General features: G+C 50.2%; 1 protein-coding gene across 2 annotated transcripts in view; it reads right to left on the bottom strand.

The window, feature by feature from the left end:
• Lrrc20 (leucine rich repeat containing 20) overlaps nucleotides 1–13,481 on the bottom strand; it is a 97,122-nt gene that overhangs the window by 41,318 nt on the left and 42,323 nt on the right. For both annotated transcript variants that reach the window (XM_050140837.1, XM_050140845.1), the window contains exon 3: nucleotides 9,814–9,963. In XM_050140837.1, the coding sequence (XP_049996794.1) occupies nucleotides 9,814–9,963 (150 nt within the window). The remainder of the gene's footprint in view (nucleotides 1–9,813; nucleotides 9,964–13,481) is intronic.

The raw sequence follows: 13,481 nt of genomic DNA on the forward strand, positions 1-13,481 counted from the left end.
TTGGTGGGACGCTGTAAATGTCACTAACACTAGATGCATGTCTATTTCACAGGCCAGCGGCATCTCCAGAGCTGGCAGTGACAGCCGCTGCTGGGCAGGGAACTGGATGTCTGTGGGAGGAGAGAGACTTATTTCCCTCTATTATTCCTTTTGACTGGACCACTGCATTGTGTGTGCCTATTGCCTATTCAAAGTAAACACGCAGACAGGGCCCATTCTTTCAAATGATGTGGCGGAGCGGTGCAGGTGTGGCGGGGACCTGAACAACCAGTAGATGGATAGAGTGCGGGGGAGGGAGGGGCAGAGGGGCCCTGCAGCACAGCAGTCAAAGAAATCCATGTGGGGAGCTTGGGGGGAAAAGGGGAAAGAGGGGAATTGCTAAGTCCATTGTCACTCGGGGTTTGGAAAATGTGAGCTTGGGAACTGAGCCGGAAGACACAGCTAATTCAGTCATCCTGCCCCAGTGTTCCGGGTGTGCCTCACCCCGTGTACACTGCCACACTTGCCCTGGCGAGGTAGGCAGAGAGCTAGGGAGTCAAGGTGCAGGATGGAAGAGGTGGTCTCCTGTTTGCGGGGCAGGTATACCTCTCCAGGCTGCTACCAGGCCCTCCCCACAGGCAGCCAAACTGATTTCTTCCAGCTCTATGGGTCTGTTGGCCTCTGGCAGACGGCCCTTCTGCCCAGAAACAGTGGTCATGAACATTTCGACTTGAATTCTGCTGGCTTGCAGCCAGGCAACCCCGGGGATGAGACACCCATGAGGACAGAAAGCACAAGCTGATGCAGGAGGCTACCACACCTGTCACCTCCTCCATTCCTAGTACAGTCCTTAGGGATGGCAATGGAGGCTGTCCCTATGGACCCACGGAGGACATGGGTCCTCCTGGGTTCCATGACTCTAATCAGGATCTACGTGGAAGAAACGGAAAATGTGTGCCCCAGCAGCAGGTCTGACTGGCCCCTGTGAACAACGCTGACACCCACTTCAGCACCGCTTCTGCGTCTGGCCGGCTTGCCCAGCGCCTTTCTCCAGCCTTGCCTTTTTCCTTTTGTCAGCTAAGAGACATGAGCTGAGGAAAAGTAAATACGAGGGGCTAAGGCAGAGCATGAAGTGAAGGCCCAGTGCCCTGCAACTTCAGCCACACTTGGTCCTGCCACCCGATGGCCTACGTGAGGACGGGTCCCGCCATCCTTGGCTCAGGAGATGTATCATGCCTCAGAGAACCCACCCCTAGCCTCCTTTTCCCAGATCATCAGGCAATAAACCATCCTAGACCCTTTCCACACTGTTCCAGTCCCCTCAAAACTCCCTAAGGCCTGTCCTGCTCCTGGGGCAGGACAGGGCAGCCCTCTCATACCAGGTGGCTTGCCAGAAAGAAAGGACAAAGTTCTCCTGCGCCTATCTGGTTGGCTGAGGCAAGGAGGTAAAGTGTAATTTTCTCTACCAAAAGTCAAAGGAGTTGCTGCCAGGAGGCCCCTGCAGTGAGGACAATGACAGCGTGGCGAGCCTCGAAGCCCTTAACAGATAGGCCCCGCAGGGGGCCTGCAGACTGAACAGGAGTACACAGAGCACGGTGTCCCTGGGTGGCTGGCTCCCTGGCATCTTCCTGTCAGCATGGGCTCAGAGAACAAACGCTTAGGGAAGGACGTAGAAAGAGACACTCATTACAGCTGGGTACAGTGGCACACACCTGTCAAATCAGCACAGGGAAAGTGGAGGCAGGAGGATTAGGAGTTAAAGGTCATCCCTGGATATCTATGGCGTTTGACGTCAGTCTGGTTTACCTGAGACTATCTTAAGCAAGCAAATGAGTCCGTCACTGGAAACCGGAAGACATTTCAACTTCGCACCGTAAGAATCTGGTGTCACCTCACCCTCCTCTCGTAATACTTAATCAAGAGCCTTGTTCCTAAGCCCAGCTCTGCCAAGCCTCTTTTTCTCCCACAGCAGGGATTTTGGGTTAGTTAGTCTCCCAGGCTGGCTGGCCAGCTAGCCTAAACCTCCCTGCCCAGTTTGTCCACAACAACACACTGTAAGCCAGCCCAAGCCCTGCTGCCTCTGCCTGTGGAGAGAATGAGACTCCCTTAGGACCTAACTGAAGATTAGCTTGGGGCTGGGTCTTCAAGCCCAGCCCCATTTCCTGCATCTGCTGGCTTTATACTTTGACTCACATGTCTCCTGTCTTCAATGTCCCACACAGCCTTTTCTTACTCCCAACTTATCCTGCCAGGACCTTTCTGGAACGTTCCTGTTTAAGCACTGGCTCCATCTGGCCAGTCCCTGACAACATGCTTCATCCCTCTGCTCTGGACCACTTGGTCTTCCATCATTTTTGCCGTTATTTTCCAAATATACCTTTCCTCTCCTGAAGGCTGCTATAGAAACTCCCCCTTATCTAACTGGCAAAAGCCTCCTCATGCCCACTTTAAACCACTTCTCTGGAGCTTCCTGAGTTCCCACCCACGACTCTGGGTCTTCCACAAGCAACCCCTTAGCAGACAACTCCTTAAAGTTTCCAGGTTGCTGTCTAGTACACCTGCGTCCCCTGTGAAATGGTGAGGACCTCAGGGGCTATCTCTACCTAGCTCTAAGTCTTCTTATTCCCAAATGATGCTGGTGTTACAGCGACAAGTCACAGGCAGAACGGGGTGAGCTGGAGATGGCTCTGTGGATAAGAGCACAGGCTGTTCTTCCAGAGGACCCAGGTTCAATTCTCAGCACTCACAACGGCAGCTCACAAGTATCTGCAACTATAGTTCCAAAGGATCCAATACTCTCTTTTGGCTTCTTTGGGCACCAGACATATATGCTGGTGTTGCAGACATATATGCTGGCTTAACACTCATACACACAAAATAATAAAATTAAATTTAAAACAGAAGTGTCCATAGGCTTGGGGCCAGGAGAGCTGAGTGCCCAGTGAACTGGGGTTCCTCTGCTATTATTTGCTTGGACATACCATGAGTTGAGCCAGGACAGAGGCTTGTGAGCATCCACTGGACTGGGTAAGGTGGGAGTGTGAGAGATTGACTTTTGTTTTTTGGTTTTATTTTTAAGATAAAGTCTCACGTAGTCCAGGCTAGCCTTCAGCTTTCTGCGCATTTGAGAATGATCTTGAACTTCTATTCCTCATGCCTCCATCTCCCAAGTGCTGGGATGACAGCTGTGCACTACCATGCCTGGCTTATGGAAGGCTGAACTTACTGACAACAGGGAAACCCAGTATCAAACAGAATACTGACCCACAACCCGTAGCCCAGGAAGCCATCCAATTATCTGGAGGCACTAGCCCAGGACACTTGCTGTGTTGCCTAGTCTTACGTTAACTTGACAGACGAACTAGAGTTATCCTGAAAGGAGGAAACCTTAACTGAGAAAATGCCTCCCTAAGATCCGGCTGTAAGACATTTTCTTAATTAGTGCTTAATGGAGGAGGTCCCAGCTCATTGTGTGTGATGCCACTCCTTGATTGGTGGCTCTGGGTTCTATAAGAAAGGCTGAGCAAGTCAGTAAGGAGCACTCCTCCATGTCCTCTGTATCAGCTCCTGCTTCCAGGTTCCTGCCTGGCATGAGTTCCTGTCCTGGCCTCAGTCCTGTTCAGTAATGGGCTGCAGTGTGGAAGTGTGAGCCAAATAAACCCTTTCCTCCCCAACTTGCTTTTTGGTCATGGTGTTTTGTCAAAGCAACAGAAATCTCAGCTAAGACACTTGCTCACTTAAGTCAGACATCATAGGAACTGTTGTCTGTAACAACCCTTCAACAAGGCAAACCATAACCCCGTTACAACTAGCTCTACAAGGTCAGAACTCAATAACCCACAGCTTTTCTAATTTGAAGGGGAAGGGGTACAGGTGGATCTGAGTTAACACAGGATCTCATTTAGCCCAGGCTGGCCCCAAACTCACTATGTAGCTGAGGCTGGCTTTGTACTTCTGGGTTCTTCTGCCTCTACCTCCCAAGTATTGGGATTACAGGTTTGAGCTATCACACCTTGATGTGAGATTCCCCTCTGTATGTTGTGAATACTATTGATAAATAAAGAAACTGCCTTGGCCTGTTGATAGGGCAGAACTTAGGTAGGCGGGGAAAACTAAACTGAATGCTGGGAGAAAGAAAGGCGGAGTCAGGGAGAAGGCATGGAGCCACTGCTGGAGACAGATGCACTGAAACTTTGCTGGTAGGTCATGACCTCGCAGTGATGCACAGATTAATGGAGATGGGTTAAATTAAGATGTAAGAGTTAGCCAATAAGAAGCTAAGACTAATGAGCCAAGCAGTGTTTTAAATAATATAGTTTCTGTGTGATTATTTTGGGGCTGAACAGCCAGGGACAAACAAGTGGCCTTATTACAACAACACCTGGGTGAGCTTTCCTGAGTTTTGACTTCATATCAAACTAGGGACCTTAAGGAGAAAGCTACACCTATCTCTACCCAACTCTAGTAGTCCATTCCCCAAAGATGCCTGCTTTTAGCAAGCCACTAGCAGTCGCCCAAGCAGTTGTTCAGAACAAAACCCTTGCTTTCGTTCCACTACGAAGCATTCCCCATTCCCTGCCTGTGCTTGGAGCCCAGGCCAAGAGCACATAACAGGGCTGACTTCCTGCTCTACATCAGGTGCCAAGGGCAGGAACCTCCAAGTGTCTTATTTGTTGGGAGGGGGCAAGGATATTTTCTTAGGTGTGTCTCACACTCCTCTCATTTGGCAGGCAGGCCCAAGACACACTCAAGCAAAAGAGCCAAGTGACCAGAAAGTAAGAAAGGAGACAGAGATACAAAAGAGTCACACCCAGATACGGAGATCCCTTCCCACAGGCCCACCTGCCATTCACACTGATCCTACCTAGCCCTTCACATCTTCCATTCACGCTGATCCTATCCAGCCCCTTCACATCCGCCATTCACACTGATCCTATCCAGCCCCTTTACACCTGCCATTCACAGATTCTATCCAGTCCCTTCACATCTGCCATTACACTGATCCTATCCAGCCCCTTCACATCCGCCATTCACACTAATCCTATCCAGCCCCTTCACATCTGCCATTCACACTGGTCCTACCCAGCCCCTTTACATCTGCCATTCACGCTGATCCTACCTAGCCCCTTCACATCCACCATTCACACTGATTCTACCTAACCCTTCACACCTGCCATTCACACTGATCCTATCCAGCCCCTTCATACCTGCCATTCACACTGATCCTATCCAGCCCCTTCATACCTGCCATTCACACTGATCCTATCCAGCCCCTTCACATCTGCCATTCACACTGGTCCTACCCAGCCCCTTCACATCTGCTATTCACACTGATTCTATCCAGCCCCTTCACCTCCGCCATTCACACTAATCCTATCCAGCCCCTTTACATCTGCCATTCACACTGGTCCTACCCAGCCCCTTCACATCTGCTATTCACACTGATTCTATCCAGCCCCTTCACATCCACCATTCACACTGACTCTACCTAACCCTTCACACCTGCCATTCACACTGACCCTATCCAGCCCCTTCACATCTGCCATTCACACTGATCCTACCTAGCCCCTTCACATCCACCATTCACACTGATTCTACCTAACCCTTCACACCTGCCATTCACACTGATCCTATCCAGCCCCTTCACATCTGCTATTCACACTGATCCTACCCAGCCCCTTCACATCCACCATTCACACTGACTCTACCTAACCCTTCACACCTGCCATTCACACTGACCCTATCCAGCCCCTTCACATCTGCCATTCACACTGATCCTACCTAGCCCCTTCACATCCACCATTCACACTGATTCTACCTAACCCTTCACACCTGCCATTCACACTGATCCTATCCAGCCCCTTCACACCTGCCATCACACTGATCCTATCCAGCCCTTCACTCACTCAGTTCTTGCTGTTTTGTTTATTTTAAGACAAGATATGGCTGGCCTCCAAGCACTATGTAGCAGCAGCAGATGTGTCACCACAGCTGGCTTATGCAGTGCTAGGGGTTGAACCTAGGGCTAGACAAGCCACTGCACATCAGGTCCTGCCTTTTCATTCCATAAAAATGAGTGGGGGACATGGAAAGGTGGAATCAAAGATGACCTGACCCTGGGAAACCATGAGTCCGATGGAGAAAGTTCTCAGGTTCCCCTTGGGAGCCTGTGGTTACAGGCTCGGGACATGTGGCAACAGCAGCTGCTCTGACAAGAGCCCAGAAGAAGACACAGCACTGTCTTTTCAGTGCCAGTACCTCCTCTTCCACACACATAAAGCTCATGGCGAGCATGTGTGCGTGCTTGCGTGCGTCTTCTTTTTAAAGAGAAATCACAACAAAGACTTGGGGACAGAGCTACCTCTCTGAGAGGCAAAGGGGCCTTGGCTCCAGAACTGGTCCCCTCAACTCCCCATCCTCAGCTCCTAGCCACCAGAGCCTACAATCCATTGTGTGAAATCCAATTAGTTGGTCTGGTCCTTCCTTTTGAAACCCCAGGCTGAGGAATGGAGGAGTCAGGAGCTGGTGGGGACAGAGAAGAGAGTTCAAACGGCATCCATCAATAGGCGTCTGATCCAATGATATTGGAGTGGGTTCAATGGTGTCAACGAAGAAGCCCTGAGCGGCATTTACCCGAAGCTGCTGATGAGGGACCTCTGAAAGTGTTGCCTCCAGCTCTCAGCGCCCACACTTCTCTCGGGAACTATCAGTTCTGCCCAGCATGCTACCCTTCTGCATTTGTCCTTGCCAGTGTCCCGGTACCTCGGGGTGCGGGGCGGTGGTAAGAATGAACATCCTGCCACCCAGAGCTCCTTCAGGGAGACACCTGGTTGCTTGGCCCACCACTGTTTCCCCACCTCCAGGCTCAGGCATGGAAGACTGCAGGGGCTTAAGAGATGGACTGAGGATCAAAAAGCACACAGGATAACTCCTCTGCCCAAGGAAGCCTCAACCCAACTGCTCTTCCAGGGACCCCGAGCACCTCACCACTTATCTCTCTAGAAAGCAAACACTGAGGCCTGAGGCTGTGGCTGCATTGGTAGAGTGCTTATCCAGTAGGATGAAGCCCCGGGTTTGTTCCCCAGCACCATATAAGATGGACATATGATCCTAACACTTAGAAGATGGAAGCAGAAGGATCATAAGGTTAAAGGTCACCTTCAACTAAATAGAGAGTTAGGTCAGCCTGGGCTACATGAGACCTTGTCAAAACACTACAAGACCTTTAACCTAATACAAGCACCCCATGAGGTGGCCCTCTTGGGGGTCAAAGCCCTGGAGGTTCTGCTCTGGATCCTTTCTTAGCCAAGGCCTGATTCTCCATCTCCTTCATGAAGGAGAAAAACTAGAGGCCATGCCAGTATTTTACAAGCTAAATCTACATTGCAAATGCATCTAACTGGTTTTCCCATTACATAAAACCTGAAAAAAAAAGTCTCACACGCTGTTTATTTCCAGTTTCGATTAAATAATCAGCAGGAGTCAGCCATGGGGGAGCATGGCTACAACCCTAGTGCTTGGGAGGTAGAAGCAGGAGCGTCAGAAGTTCAAGGTCGTCTCTGGCTCGGTAGTGAGTTTGAGGTCAGTCTAATCTATTGGAGACTCTGTCTCAAGAAAATCAGATTGGGGGCTGGAGGGATGGCTCTACAGTTAAGAGGACTGACTGCCCCCCGGAGGACCTGGGTTCAATTCCTAGCACCAACATGGCAGCTCACAACTGTCTGTGACTCCAGTTCCAGAGGATCCAGGACCCTCACACATGAAGGCAAAAATCACCAATGCATATAAAATAAAAATAAACTATTAACAAAAAGAAAACCAAGTCAGATACATGATCAGAAGGATGAAAATCATCGGGATACATGATCAGACGAATGGCCATCACCAGTCCACCTCCTCTTGCGGCACACACACACTGAGTGACACACCAGTGGTGGGTGGGGACGCCCCCACTACTTCCTGCCACACACTCAGTGCAAGTCACGCATTACTCAGGCACTAGTCTCCTACACATCTGTGCTAATGAACCCAGAACCGTGGGTCTCGACTTTGGCTGTCAGCACTTCAAGATGGTCTGAGCCTATCTCAGTGCCAAGGCCCAGGCTCACACTCAGGTGGTCCAACTCATCTGGTCTTGGGATGACGGCGAGTACAGCAAGGGTCCTAGGATGGTTCTGACTTCGTCAAGGGACGGTCTGAGGAGCCTGCTGGCTGCAAGAATCCCATCTCAGCTCTGGAAAGAGACAGAGGCTGGGAAACAGACTGAACAGAAACCAGCCAGGTTGAAGTACATACACATAGATGCCTCTGGGGAAACGAGCCCTGCCCCGGCTCTCCCTCCCTACACACACCCCCCAGCACAGGCACTAGAGCTTTTCAAATACAACTGTCTGAGCTCTGTGACCTTCACTCAGAAGGAGCCACGCAGACTAAGCCTGCCTCTGTGCTCATCTGTGTGCACAGGGACGCTGGCCTCACCAGGTTCTCGCCTGCTTCACCCTGAGACACACCACTTCTTCCTATTTGCGACCAAGCTTTATCCATTCATACCTGTCTCTCTGCCTTCTCATCTCTATCCAACACCCACAGCTCCCCGAGGAAGCCTGCTGTCAGCTAAGGTTTCTACTGCTGCAACAAAACACCATGACCGAAAGGTAACGTGGGGAGGAAAGGGTTTATCAGGCTCACAGCTCAGCATTGCTGTTCATCACTGAAGGAAGTCAGGACAGGAGCTCAAACAGGGCAGGATCCTGGAGGCAGAGGGTGATGCAGAGCGCGTAGAGGGGTGCTGCTTACTGGCTTGCTCCCCATGGTGTGCTCAACTCACCTTCTTACAGAACCCAGGACCACTCACCATGAGCTGGGCCCTCCCCTTCCATGATCACTGAAAGAGCAGTGCCTTACAGCTGGATCTCATGGAGGCATTTCCTCAACCGAGGCTCCTTCCTCTCTGATGACTCCAGCTTATGTCAAGTTGACACACAAAACAAGCCAGTATACTTGACCAGCTGAAATCAGGGGTCTGCGATACATTTGCTTGTTCTTCATGCTGGACCAGTATTTTGAGTTTGTTTCTCTAACAGATGCTTTTCATACCCCTGGCAGACAGAGAGTCCCAGGAAGCAGTATTCCCCTTATTCAGGGGTCCTGTGCCTTCTGCCACTCTCCCACCCTAGCATCCATGGGGCAGAGAGACTGCGGTAGTTGAGTACCACAGTCTTAGCACATCCTGTTCAGCCATCTAGAGACACCGCTGCAAAAGATCCAAAACGCCCACCTGCTGGCCTCCTGCCTAGCACCCTCCAAGAGCCATACCCAGTCACTCAACGTGTGCCAGAGAGATAAACCAGCATTGCTGGCACCTGTCCCAACTGCCCTGAGAAAGCAACATGAAAGAACAACGCTGGGGATGAGAAGGGATCAGTCAGTCATGTCTCCTCAGATTGCTGGTCTGCCAGAATAAAAGCATCAAACCAGGACTTGTCTTCAGACAAACTAACTTTGAGACAGGGTTCTCTGTGTAACAGTCCTGGCTGTCCTGGAACTCACTTTGTAGACCAGGTAGGTCTGGAACTCACGAAGATTAGCCTGCCTCTACCTCCTGGGATTAAAGGCATGTACCAACCACCCCGCCAGGCTCTGTCAATCTTACCGTTCAATCAGCTGGAAATAGAATTTGACCCAAAGACTTCCAGGCACAAATCTATCTTCAAAGCCTACTCTTGGAATGATTTTTATGAGTCTGGTTGATCCAGGACTAGCTCTGGAGGGAGTGAGACCCTGAAGGTCAGGGGCTGGTCACACAGTCCTTGCCTGAGCTAATCTCTGGCCTACCTCGAAGCTGACTGAAGGTGGTCATGAACTTGCTGGTGAGGGACTTGAGTTCATTGTTAGCCAGTGTGATGAGGTGGATCTGGTCGGAGACGTTCCTCAGGACCTTGTAGATGCAGATGGGGAAAGACACAAGCTTGCAGTCAGCCAGGTCTGCAGCAAAAGGAGAAAGAGATGAGAGCCATGAATCACAGCTTCCGAAGAACCCGCCCCAGACCCACGCAGACCTAAGCCAACTCTCCCTCCAGCTTCTCCCCCTGCAGCTTCTCCCCCTGCAGCTTCTCCCCCTGCAGCTTCTCCCTCTGCAGCTTCTCCCCCCTGCAGCTTCTCCCCCCTGCAGCTTCTCCCCCTGCAGCTTCTCCCCTCCACCCCCAGCTTCCCGCCTTCCAGCTTCTGTGCCTTCTGGCCTGGCCTATAGCCCCACCAGCATTATGCCCCACTTGTTCCTCCTTCCACACTCTGAACCTTGGGTTGTCTCCATCTCTATTACCACAGCTGATTAGCTGGAATCCAAGAGGCAGAACCTTGAAGTCATAATAATAATGCCATACAGGGCAGCATTGTTCAGGTCCTTCACTTACAGAATCTATTCCTCTGGAACCAAAGACCTGACAATGAGGCAGCCTCTCAAAGACTACTTCACGATCCCTGGCTTTGGGCACACACAACACTCAGACTCTGTGGTTTGCCCATCTTCCCGGGCCTGTATCCAACAAGCAGAGAAACCACTACACAGAGCAGGCTCACACTTCCCCAAGGGCAAACCACAAAGTCATCATATAGTTGAGGGCTGCCACCCTTCCCACATCTATACCCAGGAGACAGGAAAACAAGTGTTTCCATGCAGAAAACACAAGACATTCAGGCGTCTTCTGAAAACAGAATGATACAGCTGGCCACAGACTGAAAAATGGGTGACATGCCCATAAAAAGGAACACTGCTCAGCCACAGAAGAAATGCCACAGAGGCTGGCAAAGTGCTTGCCTTGCAAGTACCAGGGCCTGCATGTGATGCCCAGAACCCAAGACGGGGGCTGGGAGAGGCAGTTACAGTGATGGTGTGTGTCTACAATCCCTGTACTCGGGAGGTAGAGACAGGTTTAGCCCTGGCACTCACCAGCCAGCCTAGTCTACTTCCTGAGTTAAAGGTCAGGGAATAACCCACCTCAGAAACTGAGGGAAAATAGATGGTAACCAAAAAACAACATACACACACACACACACACACACGCATGTGTAGATAAGAACAGGGCCCCCAGCCCACAGAGAAATACTATAACATGTAAGAATCATGAAAACACGGAGCTGAGCCAAAGAAACCTGTCAAAAGCACCACACATCAGCCTGACTCCGCGTATGTGAAATGTAAGAGGCAAATCCACCCAGACAGAAAACAGACAGCTGGTGCGTGTGCAGGCTGCAGGAGAGAGGGTCTGCCAGCGAGCTATGAGGAAGGGGCGGGGTTTCTTCCCTGTGAAATGTTCTAAAATTGGCCGGTGGCAGCAATTTTACAGCTCCTTGAATACAACGAAAACCACTAAAAGGATTTCTTTCCTCTCCCCTCCCTTTCTTCCTCTTGTCTTCGCTGCCTCATGGAGCATATGCAGGCTAGCCTCAGACTCACTATGTGGCCTAGGATGACGGTCAACTTCTGATCCTCCTGCCTCTGCCTCCTAAGAACGAGACATACAGGTGTGCCTTACCACAGCCAGTTTTACAAAGTGTTGGGGATCGAACCCAGCGCTTTGCGTATGCCGGGCAAGTGCTCTACCCACTGAGGCACATGCCTGGCCTTAGGTGGTTCGCGTCACATGGATGAACTAGGTCTCCATAAACCTGCATGCACACACAGCACAGAGACTCTGTTATTAGGCTGCCTAGCTCTCCCCAGGTACATAAGCTCCCGGAGCCTCCGTTTCCTCATTCTATAAAACAGCAACAGCATTTGACTGGCAGCTGCCAGGAAGAGGAACTATGATCAAACCCTAACTCACAAAGGGCCTGGCAGACACCTAACTAGTGTGTTACAATGCTACCCTCTCCACATCTCTACCGTTACAATGTTACCCCTCCACATCCTCTACCCTACTGTGTTCAGACCTGTTCTATACTTCAAGACTGGCTCCCTCCAGACCTCTTCTGGGAATCTTTCTGGAGCTTCCTTGTTGCTGGTGATTGCCTTTTGAGCCCTTGGGGCTCTCACCAACTGTGGCGGCACCATCTCATCTCTTCTCCACAGAAGCCTGGCTCTCATAGGTTGCCATGGCTCCAGAATAAATGCACAAGTGCAACAATAATCCCGTACATCAACAATAAAATAAGGGTTTTCATTCATTGTTATTTTTCTGTTGTGCAGCACTGGGAGTTGAACCTAGGTCCTTGGGCTTGTTAGGCAAGTGCGCTGCCACCATGCCATATTCCTAGTAGAGGGCTTTTAAAGGTCCTATTCCTAAGAGCAAAAATAGTACAAAGCTCGTGGAGATGATCATCTAAGAATCATGATTATTCCTCACACGCTAACTGAAACCCTTCTCAAGTCGCTTTCCCACAGAATCTCTACTTTTGGTCCAAGTCCTAGTCAAATGTCACCTGCTCCATGAAGCCTCTCGCTGCCCTAAGCAGCTGTTCCTCCAGCCAGAGGGGCATGCACTTAATCTGAGGTTTTATTAACACAGTTTTCTATCTGTTTTCAGGTATTTTTAGGTTTGTATGTGAAGACATTGATAACAAGAAAAATAATTAAATGATGTTTTCAAAAAGGAGATTTGATTTCTAAGTTACGCATATGTGTGTGTGTCTTTGTGTATATGCATGCATGGATGCACAGGTGCCCAAGGAGATCAGTGGAGGGGGTAGGAGCCCCTGAAGCTGAAGTTACAGGCAGTTGTGATTCATCCTGCATGTTGGTAACTGAACTCTGGTCCTCTGAATGCAGCAGGGGCTCTTAAGCATTCACTGAGCCAACTTTCCAGCCTGTGATGTCTTCTGTTGTTTGTTAGTTTTTGAGACAGGGTTTCTCTGTATGGCCCTAGCTGTCCTGGAACTCACTCTGTAGTCCAGACTGGCGTGAAAAAGAGATCCACCTCCCTACCTCTGCCTCCCAAGTTCTGGGATTAAAGGTGGTGCGCCATCAGCGCCTGGCTCCACATTGCCTTTTTTAAAGAAAAATTGTAATAGAATGTCTGCTGTGTTTTCTACCCAGTGAGTAAATAGAATGATCTGAAAAGCAAGGCAGGGTTGCAGTCACTTCAGAAGTCACACTAATTACGAGAGGGCAAAAGGATAAACATCATAGAAAGAAAATGTTGAGCCCAGAAGGTTTAGCACAGAAGAAAACATGTCATAATTGAATACTAATGGAAGCCTCACAAACAAAGCAGGGAAGGGAAATGCTCATTGGCTCCCTCACAAAATAGCTGGGGAAAACAAAAGAGACTCCCTGAACAATCAAATTCTTTATCTCCACCAGACAACTCAGAAGGAATCCGAGTTAGGGTGTCTATGTGACCTCACATAAGGCGCATATAAGACAGGGACAAGCTGGGCGATGGTGGCGCATGCCTTTAATCCCAGCACTCAGGAGGCAGAGGCAGGCGGATCTCTGTGAGTTTGAGACCAGCCTGGTCTACAAGAGCTAGTTCCAGGACAGGCTCCAAAGCCACAGAGAAACC

The sequence above is a fragment of the Alexandromys fortis genome, unplaced genomic scaffold (genome assembly GCF_014885135.2).
Source record: "Alexandromys fortis isolate MF-2015 unplaced genomic scaffold, M_Fortis_MF-2015_v1.1 scaffold_9, whole genome shotgun sequence".
In the NCBI taxonomy this organism is placed as follows: Eukaryota; Metazoa; Chordata; class Mammalia; order Rodentia; family Cricetidae; genus Alexandromys; species Alexandromys fortis.